Consider the following 22731-nt stretch of genomic DNA (forward strand, 5'->3'; position numbering starts at 1 on the left):
TTTTTTTTTAAGCTTAGCCATCCTGCCACCTGCTGGCAGCTGAGCTGCTGCTCTCAGCTCGGGCTGGGAACCAAACCGGCGACCCTGTTGCTCAGAGCTTGCACTCTTGAGTGAGCTCTTAACCAACTGAGCCACTTGGCCGGCCCCCCATGTGATTTATCTTTTAAAAAAGCCATCCTCGATGCTGTGTGGAAATTATACTCCTGGAGGGGGCAAGAGTGGATACATGAAGACTAGTTGTGAAAGTACTGCAGGAATCCAGGCCAGTGGAGGTTGAGCTTGGCTGAACCCAGGGCGGTACTAGTGGAGATGATCAAACTAATTATATTACCATTTGTTGATGGATTGGATGTGGGAAATGAGAATAGTAGGCGTCAAGAGACCATCGCTACTTGGCCTGAGCAACAATTGGAATGATGGCTACGTACTGAGTCGGGTTTGGTGCAGGTGTGGGAGCAAAAGATGCAAGAGTTTGTTTTTGGATTTACTAGGTTGGAGATGCCTGTTAGATATCCAGGTGGAGAAATTTCCTTATGGTCTCTGATAGTGCTTTTCCACTTCCTGCTTCTCCTTCAGAGGTGCTATCGGTCTTTTTTTTTTAATTAAAAAGTTTTTTTCAGTTGCAGTTGACATTCAGTATTATATTAGTTGCAGGTGTACAGCATAGTGGTTAGTCATTTATATAACTTGTGAGTGATTCCTCCAATAAAATCTGGTACCCACCTGACACCATATATATAGTCACTACAATATTATTGACTATATTCCCTATGCTGTACTTTACATTCCCATGAATATTGTGTGAATGCCAATTTGTACTTCCTAATCCCTTCACTTTTTCACCCAGCCCCCAACATACCTCCCATCTGGCAACCATTAGTTGTTCTCTATACCTATGAGTCTGTTTTGTTTGTTTGTTTCTTTTGTTGTTGTTGCTTTTTTTAGATTGTACATAAAAGTGAAATCATATGGTGTTTGTCTGTCTTTGTCTGACTTATTTCATTTAGCGCAATATCGTCGTCTAGGTCCATCCATGTTGTCACAAATTGTAAGATTTCATTTTTTTTTTAATGGCTGAATAATATGCCATTGTATCTTTTCTTTATCCACTTGTCTACTGATGGACACTTAGATTGCTTCCACATCTTGGCTGTTGTGAATAGCGCTGCAGTAAACATAGAGGTGCATATGTCTTTTTGAATTAGTGTTTTGGATTTCTTCAGGTAAATACCTAGAAGTGGGATTGCTGGGTCATAAAGTAGTTCTATTTGTAATTTCTGTGGAACCTCCATACTGATCTCCACAGTGGCTGCATAAATCTCCAGTCCCACCAACAGTGCACCAGGGTTCCCTTTTCTCCACATCCTCGCCAGCACTTGTTTGTTGATTTACTGATGATAGCCATCCTGACCGGAGTGGAGTGGTATCTCATTGTGGTTTTTATTTGCGTTTCTCTGATGCTTAGTGACGTTGAGCATCTTTTCCTATGTCTTTTGGCCATCTGTATGTTCTCTGAAGAAATGTCTATTTAGGTTATCTCTCCATTTTTTAATTGGATTGTTTCTTTTTTTGCTGTTAAGTTGTATGAGTTATTTATATATTTTGGATATTAACCCCTTATCAATGTATCATTGGCAAATATCTTCTCCCATTTAGTAGGATATCTTTTTGTTTTCTTTTGCTCTGCAAAACCTTTTTAGTTTGATGTAGTCCTATTTGTTTAGTTTTTCTTTTGTTTCCCTTGCCTGAGGAGGCATATCCAAAAACATATTACTAAGAGCAATGTCAGAGAGTATACTGCCTATGTTTACTTCTAGTTTTATGGTTTTAGGTCTTAACATTTAAGTCTTTAATTCATTTTGAGTTAATTCTTGTAGATGGTGAAAGAAAGTGGTCTAATTTTATTTTTTGGCATGTATTTGTCCAGTTTTCCCAATACCATTATTGAAGAGACTGTCTTTACCCCATTATATATTCTTGCCTTCTTTGTCAGAGATTAAATAACCATATAGGCGTGGGTTTATTTCTAGGACCTGTATTCTGTTCCATTGATCTATGTGTCTGTTTTTATGCCAGTACTGTGCTGTTTTGATTACTGTAGCCTTGTAATATAGTGTGATATCAGTAGCATGATATCTCTGACTTTGTCCTTCTTTCTCAAGATTGTTTTGGCCTTTTGGGATATTTTAGGATTATTTGTTTTAGTTCTGTGAAAAATGCCCTTGCTATTTTGACAGTGATTACATTGAATCTATAGATGTCTTTGGGTAGTGTGGGCATTATTTTTTAAAGATTTTTATATAGCTAACATACAATATTATATTAATTTCAGGTATATACCATAGTTATTCAGTATTTATCTACCTAAAGAAACGATCACCATGATAAGTCCAGCAACCATCTGACACTGTACTATGCTATCATGGTATTATTGACTGTATTTCCTGTGCTGTACATTGCATCCCCATGATTCATTTGTTTTATACCTGGAAATTTGAACTTTTTATTCCCCTTCACCATTTCCCCCCATTTAAAAAAATTTTCAGTTACAGTTGACATTGAATATTATTTTATATTAAGTTCAGTTGTACAGCATAGTGGTCAGACATTATATAATTTATGCAGTGATTCCCCCCAATTAGTCTAGTACACACCTGGCACTATACATAGTTATTAACATATTATTGACTATATTCCCTATTGACTTTATGTCCCCAAGACTATTTTGTAACCAGTTTTTACTTCTTAACCCCTTCCCTTTTTTCACCCACCATCTCCCAATCCCCCTCCCATCTGGCAACCATCAAAATGTTCTCTGTGTTTTTGAGTTTGTCTATGTTTTGTTTGTTTATTTTGTTCTTTAGATTCCACATATAAGTGAAATCACATTGCATCTGCCTTTCTCTGTATGACGTACTCCGCTCAGCACAACACCTTCCAGGTCCATCCATGCCGCTGCAGATGGCAAGATCCCATTCCCTTCCATGGCCAAACAATATTCCATTGTATATATGTACCACTTCCTCCTTATCCATTTGTCCATCGATGGACACCCAGGCTGCCTCTACATCTTGGCCATTGTAAACAATGCTGCGATGAAAATACGGATGCACATGTCCCCTCGAAGTAGAGTTTTGGGTTTCTTTGGATAAATACCTAGAAGTGAGATTACTGGGTCCTTCTTTGTCTCTTGTTATAACCTCTGTTTTAAAGTCTACTTTGTCTGGTGTAAGTATTGCTACCCCAGCTTTGTTTGTTTGTTTGTTTGTTTGTGTCCATTTTCATGAAATATCTTTTTCCATGCCTTTACTTTCAATCTGAAGTGAGTCTCTTATAGGCAGCATATGTATAAGGGTCTTGTTTTCTTATGCATTCAGCCACCCTATCTTTTGACTGAAGTGTTTAATCCATTTATATTGAAAGTAATTGTTGATAGGTCTGTAGTTATTGCCATTTTATTATTTATACTTTTGATTTTTTTTTTTTTGTCTTAAAGAAGCCCCTCTAACATTTCTTATAATACTGTTTTGATGTTGATGAACTCCTTTAGCTTTTTCTTGTCTGGGAAGCTCTTTATCTGTCTTTTGATTCTAAATGATAGCATTGCTGGGTAGAGTAATCTTGGCTGTAGGTCCTTGCTTTTCATCACTTTGAATGCTTCATGCCAATCTCTTTTGACCTGCAAAGTTTCTGTTGAGAAATCAAGTGATAGTCTTATGAGAGCTCCCTTCTCTTGCTGCTTTTAAGATTCTCTCTTTGTCTTTAACATTTGGCACTTTAATTATGATGTGTCTTGGTATGGGCCTTTTGGGGTTCATCTTGTTTGGAACTCTCTGCTTTCTGGCCTTGTATGTCTATTTCCTTCTTCAGGTTAGGGAAGTTTTCAATCATTATTTGTTTTAATAGGTTCTCAATCCATTTCTCTCTTTTTTCTCCTTCTGGTACCCTTATGATGCAAATGTTGGTGTGCTTGATGTTATCCCAGAGGTCTCTTAAATTATCTTCTTTATTTTTATTCTTTTTTTCTTTTTTCTTTTCCAATTGGGTGTTTTCTGCTACTTTGTCTTCCAAATCATTGATTTGATTCTTTCCTTCATCAAGTCTGCTGTCCTTCTAGTGCATTCTTCATTTCAGTTATTGTATTTTTCACTTCTTACTGGTTCTTTTCTATAGTCTCCACATCCTTTTTCATGCTTATTGTCTCTTTGTTCAAGTTCTCACTAAGTTCCTTGAGCATCCTTATAACCCTTGTTTTGAACTTTGTATTTGGTAGGTTGCTTGCCTCCATTTAATTTAGTTCTTTTTCTGGAACTTTGTTTATTCTTTCATTTGAGACATGTTTCTTTGTCTTCCCATTTTGGCCGCCTCCCTGTATTTATTTCTGTGTACTAGGTAGGGCTGTTATAGCTCCTGGTCTTAGTAGAGTGGCCTTAGGTAGTAAGTTTCTGTGGGTCTCAGTGGCGCCGTCTCCCTGGTCACCTGAGCCAGGTACTCTAGGTATGTCCCTTGTGTGGGTTGTGTATGCCCTCCTGTTTTAGTTGAGCTTGGGTTGCTTCTGGCACCTTAGTGAGAGGGATTTACCTTCAGGCTGACTGGCTGTGAGGATTGGCTGTGATTACAGTGGACAAGTTGTTGTTCAGGGGCTTACTCTACGGAGCAGGATTTGATTTAGCTGGGCTCTGTTGCCTTCCGAGGCCACTCTTTTTGGTGTGTCATTGTGGAGCTAATTGCGAGGTGCTCTGTTGTGATCTGAAGCCGGCCATTGGGTGTCTTGCTTCTGATGCCTTGTTAGCGGCTCCAGTGCAGGCCCAGGTCAGCCACTGCCTGTGCTCAGCCAAGGGCCACCTTGTGGAACTACAGAGTGATCTGTGGTTGGTAGCTGTCTGTGCTGGGCTTGGCGACATCTGGGAAAGTCTGCGGTGTAGTTTGGAGGCCTGCTGTCACTAGTGATGACCTTGGGACCCCTTAATAAGAGGTACAGGCCACACCGAGGCCAGCTACTGCTTGTTTGGTATTTGTGGACTTTTGTGAGATTGTAAGAAAGTCCACAGCAGGAACCGAGACCAGCCACTTGTGAGGAAAAGCTGCTGAAAGAGATTAGGGCTGGTGTGCAAGTTGGGGGAGGTAAAGTCTCAGGGAATCACCCAGGTTTCTTTGGGGCTAGCCTTGTTAGCCAGGTTGAGGGAGACTCAGATTTGGTGCCCACCTGTGCCTGCCAGCTGTGTTAGGGGAGGGCTCAACAAAGGAGCAATAGTGCCTGCTGCCACTTCAGTCCTGGAGAGGCCTTCTCTAGCCCACACCCTGAAGCTATATAATTCAGTTTCTCCCTGTATGTCCCTGGCACTTTTTGAGCTGCTGTCCCTTCGCTGGAGCCCAGCGTGAGTACCTGTGAGTGAGTGAGTTTGTATGTAGGCCCTTTTAAGAGGAGGTCTGGGTTTCCAGCTACCCTCTGTCTCACCCAGGCAGAATCCCTGCTGATTTTCAAAGCCTGATGTTGTGGGTACTCCTCTTCCTGGCTGGAGCCCTGGGCTGGGGGAGCCTAGTATGGGGCTGGGACACCTCACTTATCTGGGGGGGACCACTGCAGCTGAGAGATTCCTCCTATTTCTTAATCACCGTTTGTGGATATGGGACCTGCCCATTCTGTGTCTGCCCCTCCTGCCAGTCGCGACATGACTTCTTCTGTTTGTCCTTAGTTATAGGAATTCTGTTCACCTAGTTGCCAGGTCATTCTCAGTGATGGTTGTTCTATAATTTAATTGTAATTTGGGTGGTTGTGGGTGGAGGCAAGCACAGTGTTTACATACTCTGCCATCTTGAGTGGAGTTCATCTTTTATTTCTTACCTTTTCCCCCCAGTATAAACTGACAGTTTATTATTCCAACTGTTATAAACCATTCTTGCCATGATTCAAACTCAGGTTGTTCTGGTTTGGTCAGTGGCAGTTCCCTTGGGCTGGTTCCTGTGGCTTAAAAAAAAAAAAAAAAGCTCATTGATGTGAAATTTGCATAACTTAAACTTTTAACCATTTTAAAATGAACAACGCAGTGTCATTTATGACACTCACAATGTTGTGTAACCACCAGCTTTATCTAATTCTAAAACATTTTGATTTTCACAAAAGAAAACTCCTTACCCATTAAGCAGTTTCTCCCCTCTACCCCCTCCCTCAAGCCCCTGGTAACCACCAATCTACTTTCTGTCTCTGTGGATTTCCCTTTTCTAGATAGTTCATATAAATGGAATCATACCACAATATGTGACCTTTGTATCAGGCTTCTTTCACTTTACATTGTATTTTCAAGGTTTATCCACATGTAGCATGTGTCAGTACTTCATTTCTTTTTATGGGTGAGTGTTCTCCGTACTGTTTTTTTATAATTAAAACCGTGAACCATTATCCCTCATGCCTGTCTCCCACTGACTCTTTATTTTCACCTTTATTTTTCTGGCCGTGGGATGGTTTAAGTCACAGCTTGACAGAGTTGCCTCGTCTTCCACATTTGTCAGATATTTAGGAGGACTGTCTCATGACAGTAGAGCAGGAGCCAGAAGCTGCCTGGCACCTCAGTTACGTGATCATTCAGACCCTCACACATAGAGACGCCCTTCATGCAGGGCCAGAGCTCCCTCCCGTCCTGCCTGCGTGTAGAACCCAGTTAGGAAATTGAAAATAGATTTACATCAAGATTCATAGACCAACATCCTGCCCAGCCTTCTTATTTTTTCAGAGTTTACCTCAGGACTGGAGATGTTCCGATGTGCTGATTTGAGTGAACTTTTGTCAACTGCATCTCCATCTCAGCAAGATGAAATGGGATAAGGGTGAATTAGCAGATTACACAGGCAGGCTGGTTTTAGAAAAACAAAACCTTTGTGGTATTTGAAATGAGCTAGTCTTTGAACTCAATTGAAAAGTGTGGTACCCAGGAACTGGTTCTAATTTACTTAGAGAACTAGAGAAAGAATTCTTTTTTTTTTTTTTTAAAGATTTTATTGGGGAGTTGCGGGAGGGGGCAACAGTGTTGGGGAATTGGAGAAGGGGAACAGACAAGTTGTTGTCCTTTTGTTCTTCAGTCTAGTTGTGGAGAATGTTGCTTCATCGGGCCCATGTTGGTGTTATCATTGCGCTCTTCCCGTCTGAGGCAGTCGCTCACCGGCCACTCACAGTAGCTTACGGCAGCCCACTGCAGCTTCACTGCAGCCTACGCCATCGCTGGTGACTCACAGCAGCCCAGCTCTAGGTCGAGCTGTTGTTCACCATCTTAGCTGTAGAGGGTGCAGTGTCACTGGCCCACATGTGGGATCCGAACCCGGGCCCTGCTGCTCAGAGCTGGCATCCCAAGCCGACTCCTAACCAACATGCCACTCGGCCAGCCATGGAGAAAGAATCCTTAATAGAGGATGATCCTGGCCAAGTAGAAATCTTGTGGAAAGCAGTGTCTAGATAGAGGAAGAGATGCAATGATGCGAGAGTTTCAGGCATGTTGGGGTATGCTGAGGAGGTTCTGTTCGATTGGCCGGGAATGGTAACAAGGGCTCTGATTCTGCACTTAGGGTGGCCCGGGGGACCTGGTGAACTGCCTGGCAAGGTTTGACCGAGGGCACACTGGGAAGCAGAGGGAGAAGTGCTGTAGTGAGGGTCAGTGAGAGAAAATAAAAGAAAACAGACTCTCAGGATAGTGCTTAGGGCGAGATGAATTGTAGTAGGGCCCGTCAAAGGGGCAGATGAGAGGGTGGACTGGGAACTGAAGGCAGAGGAGTGTGTGAGCTACCGAGGACAATTTTCTGCTTGGAAGTAAAAGATAAGAAACTCTTGGAGAATGACCAGGGGAAAGAAACAGGGCTCGCTGAAATGAAAGAAACTTAGCTCTCCCAGATATATGAAAGAAACCAATAAACCTGAGGATGACAGACTTCACGATGATAGAATCAAAAGCAGTACAGCTGACTGACATAAACATAGCAGAAGGGGAATAGACCTTGGGCTGATGACTAAAGAAGTGAGTGAGAAATAACTAAAATAGACTAAAGGAAATCACATGTCAGAATATTTGGTCTCAACTCCGGTATTTTACTTAGGATTGTGCTTGTTTCTCAGTCTGAAGTAGCATTGTCAGTGCTTTGTGAGAACTCCTTTTCTTTTTCTGCATCAGAGCTTGTAGTGTCCATCTGTCTCTCTGAGGGGACAGAGCAGTCATCCAGCTCAAGATTTGTATGGTGGGTAATGGGGAAAAAAAATTCTGTGTGTGTGTGTAGTTTCTTTCTTTCTTTCTTTCTTTCTCTCTCTCTCTCTCTCTCTCTCTCTCTCTCTCTCTCTTTCTTTCTTTCTTTTTTTTTTTTTAAACAAAGCCCAGTGGTTTACAACCCTCTAAATAAAGGGCACACTTCCAGGGCCGGCCGAGTGGCTCAGTTGGTTAAGAGCTCACTTAAGAGTGCGAGCTCTGAGCAACAGCGGTTCAATGCCTGGCCCGAGCTGAGCTGCTGCTGAGCTGCCAACAGGTGGCAGGATGGCTCAGCTAAAAAACAAACAAACAAAAATAATAAAGGGCACACTTCCAGTTTTAAAAGCCATGTGTGAACTATGGTTCCCATTTCTCAGAGATCTGTTATATTTGTAATATGTATGCAATTTTAGTGCAAAGCTCCTGTGCAGTAAAATTTCAGTATCCTAGCCTAGTAGTTCATGCCTGGAGGGCTTTATTCTCTGTTTTATTGTTAATAAGCATAACCTCAAGCTTGTAGAGCTATCCTAGCTGTATGTACTGCTTCTCTGCAAAGGGATTCTGCTCTGCTTTCTGACAGAAACCCTATGGGCTTCTGTCTGATCAGGGTGTTAGATAATTATTTGTAAGTACCTGGATAGTGGCTATTTAGCCCTTAGCTATATTCCTACGGATTGGGTTAAATTGTAAGCCCTGGCACAACTATTAGCGTCTGGCAAGTCTGGCTTATTGTTTGCTGTTTGTCAAGAGTCACTGGAGGATTTCGGGTCAATTTCAATAGAGAAGAAATAGAGGTGACTCTTCCATCAACTTTTGTGTGTTGTATTCATCATTCTGAACCCCCTGGATTGAACAGATAAACATCTTGGCCCTCCAAGTTAAAAAACAATCACTTTTTTTTTAGAAAGAGCAGATTATTCAGCCATAAAATGGAATGAAGTACTGATACATGCTACAATGTGAATGAACGTTGAAAACATTATGCTAGGTAAAAATGGCCACATATTGTATGATTCCATTTATATCAAGTACCCAGAATAGGCAAATCTATTGAGACAGAAAACTTATTAGCCAGGACCTGAGATGGGAAGGAGAAATGGGGAATGACTGCCAGTGGGTACGGGGTTTCATTTTGGGAGATGAAAATATTCTGGAACTAGAAAGTGATGATGGTTGCATAACATTGTGAATGTACTTAATGCCACTGAATTGTATACTTTAGAATGGTTAAATTTAATTTTGTTTACAATAAAAACATACCAAATAAATACTAATTCAGTTTCATAGCTGTTTATTTGCTCTTATTGTAGGTATTTTGCTAATGAACCATTTGCTGACTTCCACCGCGTGGAAGGGTTACAAGGAGTCTACATTGCTACTCTGATTAATGGTTCCATGAATGAGGAGAACACGCGATCAGTCATCACCTTTGACAAAGGGGGAACCTGGGAATTTCTTCAGGCTCCAGCCTTCACAGGATATGGAGAAAAAATCAGTTGTGAGGTATAGATGCTTTAATCTTGTTTGGGTTTTTATTATAAACATTTATCTGTAGTTCCACCCTTACAGTTCCCAAATTCTGTACCAAGGCACATAAGGGTGACATAGTGAACTCACAGGGGCACCATGGACATTTTAAATTTTTGAGGGAAACACTGTGATACTTAACATATGTTAGTCACCATGTGAATTATTATCTTGAGTTCGCAGTTTTTTTGTTTTTGTTTTTGTTTTTTTTAAGATTTTATTGGGGAATTGGGGGAGGGAACAGCGCTGGGGAATTGGGGGAAGGGGAACAGACAAGTTGCTGTCCTTTTGTTCTTCAGTCTAGTTGTGGAGGACGTCGCTTCACTGGCCCATGTAGTTCGCAGTTCTAACATTAGCTCATGCTGTATTTCTTTTGATGACATATCTTTGTTAAGCTGAATTTTCAGCAGTTGATATGATAGAAAGCAAGTGAGAACATGAGAGTGGAACAGGAAATGACAATAGTAATGTCTGATATGATTGCAAAGTTTTGTAGTGCCCAACAGGTGCACACATCCCATTATTAAGTCACTGGTTATTTAAGAATAATGACATAACATTTTTATGTTTTATATATATGAAACTATTATTTCAAACTACTATGAAGTTATTAGGACATATATATTTATTGGTATTTCTTCTGGCTTGAAGCTGCCATAAAATTACTGAGACACCATTTGTGCTGTGAACCAAGAAAATGTGGGAACCTCTCCCGTAATTTATTTCTGTAGGATTTCTTTAAAAATTTCTCTCTGAATATAATTTAGGATTTTAATAACTCTCCCTATAGGTGGCTTCATCTGAAAAACTTAAGAATACTATAAAATGTATTATTTGGTCCCATTAAGTGTCCCCGTATACCTAAGCAGATCCTGTCTTTGCCCTCAGAACAGTCTATGCATTGTGGTCCGTGGCTTCATATGATACATTGCAACTCCATTTTCATTTTGCCTAAGGGTTCTAGGGTGTGTAAAGTAGGTGAGCTGAAGGAACTCAAAAGAAACAAAACACAAAGCAAACAACAAGTAGTACTGATTTTTGGAGAAACTGTAATATTTTAGTGAGACAACTTCCTGGTCTTCTGGATTATTGAATTTTGTTTGTCCATGGTTAAATATGTTGACCTCTTATGTGCTATGTCTGTGGCCCTTGGGAAAATTCGTTTGGATCCTCTTGCTCTGGAGTGTACTTCTTGATTTCTCTTCCGATTTGGCACCAGGTCTCAACTCACCATATCAAATCTAACTTTGGAAAGAGGCAGGATATAAGTAAATGTGGACCAATAAATACCTAGGTGCTCCTCATTTACTCATTAGTGTCTTCTAGATCTTGCGAGCTCTGCATGAGCCTGGTGTAGATGGCAGTCAGGCGTTTTTCAGCATGCAGTGAGGGTCCAAGCCTTGGTTAAGTAGAATGAATGGTATGGTTAAAATTCAGCTTATTATTGCAGTGCTTGATAAGTTTATTTATGAACTGTACAACAGTTAATCAACTTTTAGTTTCTACTTCTCATTTTAGGTGGTGAAAGAAAAGGGGAAAGGTTGAAAAGGTTGGCAGATATTTCTTTGAGACCCAACCCAAGTTGCCCTAGTTTTCATTTGCCAAACTGTGATGCTAGCAAGATGGATTTTGTTAGTGATCCTTTGTTATAAAAAATACATAGATATGTCTAGCAAACCATGCCATAGTTTTTACCTGTATCATAAGCACACACAGAGTTATCCTGTCCAAAACACATTTGATAATCACTTTCTGGCCAAGAGAATCAGGCATGACCATTTAGCAAAAGGCCTTGTTTGCAGAACTATGAAAATCTGAACATACTTGACGGAGGCCAGTGTTAGTAACTTGAATTCTTGCAGGGAACACCTGTATAGACTTTGTACTTTGTACAAGTGCAGCCTATTTAAAAAAATTCAATGTGGATCCTTTGGTGTTTATATCTCATACGTTGTACATCTTGTAGCTTATCAGTGAGACTTTATGACTTCTGATTCTTGGTTTTTCATCTGACAGAATTACTTACATCATATTTGAAATACATCTTCACTGACTTAGAAAGTAAATACCGTGAAATCATTTCATTTCTCTTTAGTTGCAAGTCACATGACAGACTCTCTAGGTAATATGGAGAGAGTGATAGCTTTTCTGTCTACTCGAGTTGACACTGATTTCTCATTGCTATTTCTCTGAGATTCTTAGGAGGAAGTTTTTATTAGTATTCACTTTTCGTCTATGAGAGGCATTTACATGGTTTAGATGATCATGTTCATCTAGGGAGGTGTGGGGACTGCCGGGCTGTGACTCTGGCTTCTTTTGGGCCAGATCTCCTTCCTCTGTGTCTAGCTGCAATGTCTGCACACAGGCCTCAGTGTTCAGGAGATATAGGCATCGCATCAGTTTCTGACAGTGCCTTGTTGTGTTTCCTAGCTGTCCCAGGGCTGTTCCCTCCACCTGGCACAGCGGCTCAGTCAGCTGCTCAACCTCCAGCTCCGGAGGATGCCCATTCTATCCAAGGAGTCGGCTCCCGGCCTCATCATCGCCACGGGTAAGTTTGCTTTGCCTGTGGTCGCTCACGGGTGAAGCCGCTTGGTTATGTGCAGACAAATGCACCATGACCACTGACATCTGCTGCGTTAACTACTGTCTGTAGTTTTGAGACATTCTTTATTGCTAGATCCTACTCAGAATTTCTGGGTGGACAACCTGGTTATCTGACATATTCTTGAATCAAAAATAACTATTCCTCTTGCATTTTAGGTTCAGTGGGAAAGAACTTAGCAAGCAAGATGAACGTGTACATCTCTAGCAGTGCCGGAGCCCGGTGGCGAGAGGTCAGGGCCTCACCTTGGTTCTTATTTGCATGAGAGCGTGGACTGAACGTAGACATTTCAGGGACACATGTGGCCCACGGTGGAGGCCACTGGTGCCAACTATGACTATAAAGTAAAGACAGGTACCCAGAGCCACACACAAGGGTCAGCTGATGTGGGCTTGTGATTTTGCCAGAAAGGCTACTTTGAATAAAAAACAAACATTTAAAACATTTTTTTACTAAATATTCCAAGATTATAAGTTCCATGAGGACAAGGGAGTGTTTGTTCTGCTCACTTCTTTGCCCCTGGGACCTAGCAGTGTCTGGCATGGAGTGAGTGCTCAGTAAATATTTGCTGAATCTATTAGCAAATGATAGTGTGGTTGTAGTGGTTTCAGGCCTGACCCTGGTTATGTATTTATTTTGGTGTATTACTGAAGTTGAAGTCAAGCCTCTTGTCACTGAGTTGTGATGTACTTTCATTTCATTCTGCACCATGGAAGAAGACTGCTTTTGCCTTAAGATTGTATAACTGATTTGGATCCTTAGGCACTGGTTATCCCAATTCAGAAGGTGGAGGTAGTTCCCTCATCCTGAAACTCTTAATTCAGCTGTGGACATTAGGAAATTCCCAAACTTGTAAAACACACAAACAAAAGTTTTTCACCGGTCTCCTAAGACCTCTTAAGTCCGAGGGAAGTGCCTCTGGTCTCATTCTGTAGGGGTTGCTTTCAAAGGTCTCTGCTGCAGCAGGCAGGGAGCACCAGGAGAACTCCGTAGAGGGTTCCACAAGAGCACCTCTGCAGGCCAAGCGTGAAGTCGGGAGGGTTGTGGAGTTCTCAGAAGAGCTGGCAGAGAGTTCCCCAATTGTGGTGATTCTTATTGGGAATGCTGTGTGTACACTTTCATATTGAAATATGTTATATGTAAAGCTGTAATAAAACCCAACCTTTGTGTGGCTTTTCGCAATTAAAGAGACCTGTCACATACCTTATCTCATTTGAGGTAGAGCTTACGATCCCTTTAGCTGAGAGATCTGGGTCTCTGACGCTGCCTTGTGTATGCGTGCATGTGCGTGTGTGTGTGTATGTGTGTGCGCGCGCACGCGCGCGTGTGCACAGGTGTGTGCCAATTAAGGGCTATCCAGTATGGTAGAAATATAAATACTTATTCAGATGAAGGAGGCTGTTAAGGCCAGAATAGTCAAAAAGTGTGAACAGTTTGGAATTTTCAGGGCATCCTTGTCCTGCTCACATGGGAAAGATGCTTTCCTCTTCCTTGGAGCTGGACATTCCTGTTGAAATTGGGTGCTGTGTCCTCGGTGGGTAGACTTGTGATTTGTTGGTACCTTCTGATGTGGTGTGATCGGGGATTTGAACGTCTGCAAGTGATTTCCTTCTGGGTAGAAAGCAGTGTCTTGTTCCTCCTCCAGCGAAGTGGTATCATCCGGCTGATAACTGGGGCAGCTGTCAGTGCTTCCTGCCAAGAATACTTCACGCCTGCCAAGGAGCAGCCATTGCAGAAGGGACCTTATTTTTGGAAGTAGCAGAAAACTAACTAGGGGATGAAAAGTTGGAGACTGTCTGTGTGAGTGGGCATCTGAGTCCCTGTTGGCAGCCTTTACTTTAGAGGGACAGTCTGGAATGTGTGAGGTCTAGATGGTGGAAGGGGAAGAGGAAATAGGACGCAGTGGACAGAGTGCTGCCTAGAAAACGGGACCTATAAATTCTTGTTCCTTTTCTGCTACTAATTAGTTGTTCAAATTCTTTGTCTTTGACTGATCAGTTATTTAGAAAAGGGTTGTTTAGTTTTCAGATATTTGAAATTTTCATATATACCTTATTGTTGATTTCTAATTTAATTTCCTTGTAGTCAGAGAATACACTATGTGTGATCTCAGTCCCTTTAAATTTATTGGGACTTGCTTTGTGATCCAGTATGTGGTCTGTCTTGGTGAATATGTCATATGCATTGGAAAGGAATGTGTATTCTGCAGTTGTTGGAGGTAGTGTTCCATAGATGCTATTTATATGGAGTTGGTTGACACTTTGTTGCTCAGATCTTCCATGTTCTTATTGCCATTTTTGGGGGCAATTTACTTCTGTAAATTGCTGAGAGAGAGGTGGTAAAATCTCAAACTACGACTGTGGAATTGTCTTCTTTTTCTTTTAATCCTGTCAATTTTTGCTTTATATATTTTGAGGCTTTGTTATCAAGCGCATGTGTATTTATAATTATTTTTTGATAAACTGTACCTTTTGTATTATGAAATATTCTTCTTTATCTATGGGATACCCTTTTTCTGGTTTTGAAATAGTCCCTCCGGCCTTCTTATGTTTACTGTATAGATAGTATATGTTTTACCATTCATTTACTTTGTACCTATCTGTGTCTTTATATTTGAAGCATTTCTCATAAGCAGCGTAAATTGTAGGATCTTGCTTTTTCATTCATACTGCCAGGATCTACTTTTTTTTATTTTCTTTTAAAGATTTTATTGGGGAATTGGGGGAGGGGAACAGACAAGTTGCTGTCCTTTTGTTCTTCAGTCTAGTTGTGGAGGACGTTGCTTCACTGGCCCATGTTGGTATTGTGATCACTACGCTCTTTCCGGATGAGGCATTCGCTCGCCGGCCATTGGACTGCTGCTCACAGCAGCTCATGGCAGCTCACGAAAGCTTATGCCAGCCCCACTGCAGTGCCATCGCTGGTGACTCATGGCAGCCCAGCTCCAGGTCAAGCTGTTGTTCACCATTTTAGCTGTAGAGGGCACAGTGTCACTGGCCTGCATGTGGGATCCAAACTGGGGCCCTGCTGCTCAGAGCTGGCGTCCCAAGCCAATGCCTAATCAACGCGCCACTCGGCGGGCCCCAGGCTCTACTTTTTAATGGTCTACTGAAGCACTTAGAACATTAGCATTTAATATAATCATTGTTGTGGTTGGATTTAGGTCTAATATTATTTATTTATTATACAAATTTAATCTTTTGTGGTCTTTTTTGAATTAATATTGCACTTAACATAATATTACATACACTTACCATAAGTTTTTGAAATCTTGCAACCTATATAAATCCCTTTTCTCTCCCCCTGACCTTTTTGTTATTATTGTTCTATGTGTCATATATGCATACGTTGAAAAATCCACAGTGTTTTTGTTTTTGCTTTAAATTATGATATCAATTTTAAACAACTTAGGAGGAAAAAAGCAGCATTTTTTGTTTGCCCAGATATTTACCATCTCTCTTGCTCGTCTTTCATTCTTGCAGATCTGTGTTTCCCCGATAAGTTTCTCTACACCCTGAAGAAATTCCTTTAGCATTTCTCACAGAGCCGATCTGGCTATGCATTTTCTTGGTTTTCCTTTGTTTGAGAATTTCTTTATTTCACCTTCATTCCTGAAGGCTATTTTTGCTCAAGATAGAATTCTGGGTTGATAGTAATGTTCTCTCAGTACTTTAAAGATGTTGCTACTATCTTCTTGCTTCCCTGGTTTCCGATGAGGAATCTGTAGCTATTTCACTTACCACTTTCCTGTGTTTAATTTGTCAGTTTTCTCTAGATGCTTCAAGATTTTTTCCCCCTTATTTTTGGTTTTCAGCAGTTTTGTTATGATGTCTCTAGATGTGGTTTTCTTTGTGTTTATTCTTTTTGGGGATACTTATCTTTTTTGGGGGTAGAAACACTGATCTTGAACCTATAACTTTGTGTTTTTCACCCAATTTGGGAATTTTCAGCTATTATTTCTTCAAATATTTTTTCTGCTCCGTTCCCCTTCCCTTGTTTATCTTGGACTCCAATTACATGTTAGATCTTTTCTTATTGCCCCTCAGGTTCTTGGTGCTCTCTTTTTTTAAAAAATAATTTTTCCTGTATTTTCTTTAGAAGGAATAATTTCTACTATTCTATTGGGTTGTCAGGAAAGTCATGATGCATTTTTGCAACGAAAAACATAGAAAAAATATGTCATGACTTTTCCGACAACCCAATATATTTATCTATATAATTCCTTTGTCATTTGTATTCTGTTGTTGAGCCTATTAGTGAATTTCTTATTTTAGATATTATATTTTTCTGTTTAAAATTCTTTTCTTTTGGTCCTTCTTTTCTTTTTTAAATAGTTTCCACTTCTCTGGGAAGAATTCTTATGTTTCATTTATTTCAAACGTATTTTTTTTTACCTCATGGAACACAGTTACGATAACTATTTTAAAGTCTTTGGTAATTCCAACATTTGGACCATCTTGGGATTGGTACCTGTTAATTGTCTTTTGAGAATTGGACACATTCTATTGATATGTTTGTATATTGATTAATTTTGGATTGTATTCTGAACAATGAATGAAATGCATAAAATGAAATCTTCTGAATGATGTGGATATTTTTGTTTTAGCAAGTAATGAACCTGTTTAGACTCATACCATAAGTTCTGTCTTGAATTCTATGGATGGTAGTTGAAATCTCAGTTCAGTTTGCTAAGCCTTTGCTATGATGGTTTGAGTCTGTTTCACAATTACATAGTGTAGGGGTCAGGCTGAGACTTATATGAGCTCATACACAGAATTAGAGGATTTACTTCTTCAACACTCTCTCCTCTAGGAGTCCACCTACATTCTCCCTGGCCTGTAAGGGTTTCTTTTCTTGGTTTCCTTAGAGGAAACAGTTTGTGTTGAAGTTTTAGCTATCTGGCTGGGATGGTGGTGTCCCACACTGGGGCTTTCCTTGGGGCAAGACCATACCAGGAAACCCAACTGTGTGGGTAGGTTTTAAATCACCTTCACAGGCTACCTTATTTTGTGTATTTTTCTACATCTTTGTATTTTGTCCAAAGTTTTTAGTTGTAATCAGCAAGAAGGACGGGCTTATTACTATCGTAGTTGAACCGGAACTCTAGTTGGTAAATTTTTAATCACTTTTTGGTGAGAGTCAGAGATTCGGATTTGACTCCTACATCTACAGTCTGCCACTTTAATAGCAATTCTAGTTTCCTCATTTGGAGAAGAAAAAAAAAAATTGGGACGTGAGAACTTGCTCTGCCCATCCCTGGGGTTGTGTGGAGCAAGTGAGATAATGGGTGTGAATGTGCTTTGGAAACTGAAAAGTTGTATTCAAGTGGTTGGCGTCACTGCTGTGTGTGTGTGTGTGTGTGTGTGTGTGGTGTTCATGGTTTCTGCCTAGTCACCTCCACAGCAGTGGCATCAGCATTGGCTTTTCCTCTTCAGGCACTTCCCGGACCTCACTACTATACTTGGGGAGATCATGGCGGCATCATCATGGCTATCATCCAGGGCATGGAAACCAACGAGTTAAAGTAAGTGTCTCTGATGAAGCTTTTTCTTTTAACATTGCACTGTTCTCCCAGAAATTTAAGTCTGATTATGAACTGGGTTATTTCTCTACATCATTAGATTGTTGACGGTACAATGTGTGACATCAAGAAATCACTTAAACTTTGCTTGTCTGTAAAATGGGAATGAATGATAATCTTCCCTTCTTATCTCCAAGGGGTTCCATGAGGAATAAATGAAATAATTTTATTGATTTGGAACAGTACAACTCTATATATAAAGTTAATCCTGACTAAAACATTAACTAGAGATTGTTTAAATTGTCTTTCATTGCGTTGTGTGTGACACACACAGATTTAGTCATAGAATAAGTAACAGTAAATAATTACAATAAACGAGTAATAATTTCACAATGCATATTCTGAAGAGCCAGTTGACCTTGAGAGCCAATTGACTTTTGCTGTGATACATTTGGTTTTGGAGGTTCTTACAAATAGACCTGGAAGGGACATTTGGGGTTAATCACTTCATTTTACAGGTGAGAAAACTGAGGCTCAGCAAGGTGTAAAGTAACTTACACAAAGCCTCCCCATTTGTTAGTGACAGGAAAGGCTAGCACTCAGATTTTTAAATTGCGGTCTCAACTCTTTGCAATATATTGCTCTGAAAAGCAAAAATGTCAAAAGTTACCTTTTGCCTCTGCCTCCTGAAGTCTGATTTTATCAGAACCGGTCCTTTGATTACTTTTGTCCTGGACAAAAGTTAATTTTGTTAACATTAGGCCAGGGCAACCTGGGCCTCACATCTCTGTTTTTGAGCTGAACCCATGAGATGAATTACTGAAGGAGATGGAGAGGGCTTCTGTAATCATCTTTAGTACAGGGAAGAAAGGCTTTTTCTTTGTTCCTTTTAGAAACAGCCAGCACCAAGAGAGAGGTGGGTGGTTTGAAAAAGAGATCTTAGCAGATGGTTTACCCTGTGATTAATTTGACATGTGCTGAGCAGCCTGGCCCCGAAAGAAGCAGAGAGAAGCAAAATACTGGCTTTGGGCATTCCACCTGGTTGTTTTCTGGTCAGTGTGGCCCTGGTCAGCTGCTTTTTTTTAGAGCCAAGAATCAGAAGAGGCCTTATTTGTAAGCAACACTTTGTATCCACATTTGGTTTGGCGTTTGCTCTGATGAACAGTCACAAAGCACAGTTCTTCCCACATTATGCTGTCATTTATTTATCCATTAATTTATTAATTCCCATCTCACACATTTAGCAAGCTCTAATTCTGGTATGATAAATAGGATGTTTCTCCCCACTCTGAAGGAGTCCATCCTCTAGTACTGGTAAGATACACAAAATAAACAATGTGATGCTTGAGACACTACCATGAGAGAAATGTGGTAAGGGACATAGTTTGACTTCCTAGAAATACATTTCATTCTTTGTATGGCAGTCAGATTGTAAAGTCGGTTCCTGATTTTTCCTTGTTTCGCTTTTCTACAGATTACATTTGCATTCCAGGCTGGCTTCTCTGAAAGTAGTTCGCACGATTCTAGTCCTCTTACACCATCTGTCGGTACATATGTGCTCAGGGAACACAGCGTCATTGCTGCAGTAGCTGGAGCAACACATGATTAGGAAGATAAACCTACTGCCAGAAAAAAACAATGCCCTCCTCAGACATTTAAAAATGACTTGGGGTTATAGACTTAGGGGATCATGGACACTACAGCATTCCTCTATTTGTACAGGTCATTTGGAAGTGTCTGTATGTATGGTTCATATAAAGCATTTGCAAATATGAAAATATGTACAGGCCTCCTATTGATAGATGCATGTGTCCCAAATATCAGCCTGAGCTTGGCCTAAATCTGTGTAGCCACCTGGCATCTACTTCGTAGATTGCTCACAGAGGTTTTTTTTTTTTTTTTTGCTTCTCTTTCTGCTGCTCTGCTTTTGACCTGTCACTACCAGCTTCATCAGGAAATAACACTGTAGTTAGTTCATATCCTCAAGCCACAGTGGCAATTAACTGATATACATGTGCGTGAGTGAAGGCTGCTCCGGACCCGACTGGATTTCTGTTGCTAGTCTAGGGCTTCAGGCCTCTTCTCTGTCTAGCCTCCCCCACCACAGTGGTCACTCTCTCCTTTCAGTCTCAGCATTTATTGACTGTCTCATTATTTTGGCATTGATCACATACTGATTCCGTTTGTTAGTTACCTTTTCATTGCATTCCTGAATTCCTCAATTCATTAGTAAGGTCTTTGTAGACAAGTGTTTTTATTCTTTACAGGTTAGCAGGCACTTCGTAAATATTAGATTGCTCAGTAAATAGGTCATGCACATGTAGTCTTCCAAGATTGCATATTTAAAAAAAAAATTTTTTATACTAGTTTATGAAACCGGAAGGGGCATGATAATGTGGAAGTTGCATAGCCCTAGGGTACAGGGTACTCCTCCCTTTGTGCTCTTTGTAAACAACAGCCTCTGGAGCTCAAATTAGAGTGGGAGGCCCTGCGTGGGTGCAACCTGATGGTGCCCAGAGGCACCAGAGATGACCCAATCTACCTTCCTCAGTTTTCACATGAGGAAATACTGTGACTGTCCCTAGTTAGGGCCCAAGCTGCAAACGGAGCATAATTCTATTAGGTATGATTTCAGGTCAATTACTCTGACATTTGTTGAGCACATGTAATGAACCAGATGTTGTTCTAGGCATCGAAGATACGAAGGTGAGTGAGGCATTGTTTGGGAGCTGCCCATGCCCACTGTGACTCTATTCTGTTTCTAAGCCAGCTGGAAGAGAGGATAGGGAAGGGCTTGTTTTGAAAGGGAGCTTTCTTACCCAAAGCTTACCCAACCTTAGGGAGGAAGCAGAGTATCAACAGTAATTCTACTCAGGGGTTGAGTGGGGACAGAGGTGGAACATTGCTTAAAGTAAGGTTTTTGTTTTTTCCATTGTTGTTCTTTTAAGTTATTCATGTCTTTCTCTCTCTCTCTCTCTCTCTCTCTGATTAGCACAGATAACTAAGAGTTGACTGCTATTTGTTTCAAACCTTCTGCCTTGATTCTCCACTAAGGCTGTTACCTTTATTAATGTTAATTGAAATTGAGAGCAAGAAGTGGAACGCCTTGTTTTGCTCGTGTGTCTACATGTCTGAAATGAATAAATAAGAACCCGTTCTGAGGATTCACTTATTCATTCATTCTGCATGCTGTCACCATGAACCTGCTCAGGGGATGCACGTTTTTTTTGTTTATAATCAGTCTTCTTCACAGAAGAAGAGTCTGGTGTGTTTTTGCACGCTGACCAAAAAAAGACCCAGGCTTGATCCTGAAGGATGAGATCAATTTCCATTCCCTCTCGGCAGTTTGCCTGTCAGCATAATGATATTATTGGTAGTTATTAATAATACTTTGTACTTGCCCAGAAGCATCTTGCCTCAAAGGAGATTTCCGATTTCATAGGGCTTCCCTCTGGGAGTCCTGAAAAGCCACTGGAAAGACTACACCCGGCAGAGCAGCTGTCTTTTCTGGACCTGAGCTCTGGAAGCAGCCCCACAGCTCCAGAATATGGGAGGCAGCAGTTAACCTATTCGCTTGATTGCAGCACCTAGTAATGCTAATTGTAACGCTCCCTGGGAAAGCTGCGGAGAAAGCCATCCTCATCCACTTTATTCTAACCCCCATGTGGTTTCTTCTGTCCCATGAGCTATAGAGGAGCAGGTGTTCTTACCACCATTTAACTCTATTTGGCATTTGTTGTATCGTCTACAATTAGCCTTGTACCTTTTGCAAATTTCAGATTCGTCTTCCCTATTGTTATCCAGCTCATTGACGAATGTCTCTAGCTCTGTGAGAACTAGATGTCTTATTCTGGGTTGAGATCAAACCGTTTATCAGCACTTGGGATTGGTTTGTTTCACTGGCAGTGGGTTTTATCTAACTGTGGTCCACGAAGATTCTTATAAAAAAAGAATGTTCTATACCATTACCCGGCTTTAAAAGTGGTACTAAGACTTTAGCTCATCACACTGGTACAAGAAGGAGACTGAATGAGTTAACGTATTCCCATAGCTGCTTCAGAATTAGCTTAAACCAAAAGCATATCAACCCGATGAGATCTATAGCGATCACTTGGTCCCCATTGACATTCTTTATGTTGCCTTGTAACACCACCACGTGGTTTGTTTAACTCATAGCCTTCTTGCAGAAGTATCAATTTTAATAGTCGCAATATAAGAGGAAGTGTTTGGATTGAATGATGCCATGAAAAGATTTATGTCAAGTATTAAGATCCTGAGTGAGTAAAACTAAAATCTCAAAAACGTGGGAAAAGTGAAAGAAATAGAAGTTTTATGTGTAATTAGGATTTGAGAGAGCCTCAGAAGCTGTGTGATCCTCATGAGAGCTCTAACTGAGTGGTTTCTCATGTTGAGCATCTCACCAGCTACTGGATGATGAAGCAAATATTAGGCACCTTTTCTCTTCCTCCTTCTCTTCAATAAGAAAGATAATTTAAAATTAGTATAACTACTTCAGTGCTGCTTAGTTTTTCAGTGGCTTGCTTTTTTGTTGTGTTGTAGTCTGCCTTGGAGACTTTTCTCAGGATGTACTTTTAAATTTAAACTTTAAATTTTAAACTTAAAAAATTTTAAGACCACAGGAAAAGTTCGAAGAATTATATAAAGAACACTCATGTTACCTTCACTCAGAATCACCAATTGTTAACATTTTGCCAATTTGCTTAATGTCTATCTATCACCCATCTATTTATCTATCCTGTCTTTCTGTCTGTCTATCTGTCTATCTAGCTATCATCTATCTCCAATAAATAATGGTATTTTCCTATACAATCAGAATGCCGTTATCACATCTAAGA

The 22731-nt window shown here is 40.5% G+C and overlaps 1 protein-coding gene across 1 annotated transcript in view; it reads left to right on the forward strand.

Moving 5' to 3' along the window:
• SORL1 (sortilin related receptor 1) overlaps positions 1–22731 on the forward strand; it is a 185312-nt gene that overhangs the window by 55880 nt on the left and 106701 nt on the right. The window contains exons 9-12 of the mRNA XM_019666166.1: positions 9536–9728; positions 12183–12300; positions 12513–12586; positions 17790–17878. Coding sequence (XP_019521711.1) covers positions 9536–9728; positions 12183–12300; positions 12513–12586; positions 17790–17878 — 474 coding nt within the window. The remainder of the gene's footprint in view (positions 1–9535; positions 9729–12182; positions 12301–12512; positions 12587–17789; positions 17879–22731) is intronic.

The sequence above is a fragment of the Hipposideros armiger genome, unplaced genomic scaffold (genome assembly GCF_001890085.2).
Source record: "Hipposideros armiger isolate ML-2016 unplaced genomic scaffold, ASM189008v1 scaffold_463, whole genome shotgun sequence".
In the NCBI taxonomy this organism is placed as follows: domain Eukaryota; kingdom Metazoa; phylum Chordata; class Mammalia; order Chiroptera; family Hipposideridae; genus Hipposideros; species Hipposideros armiger.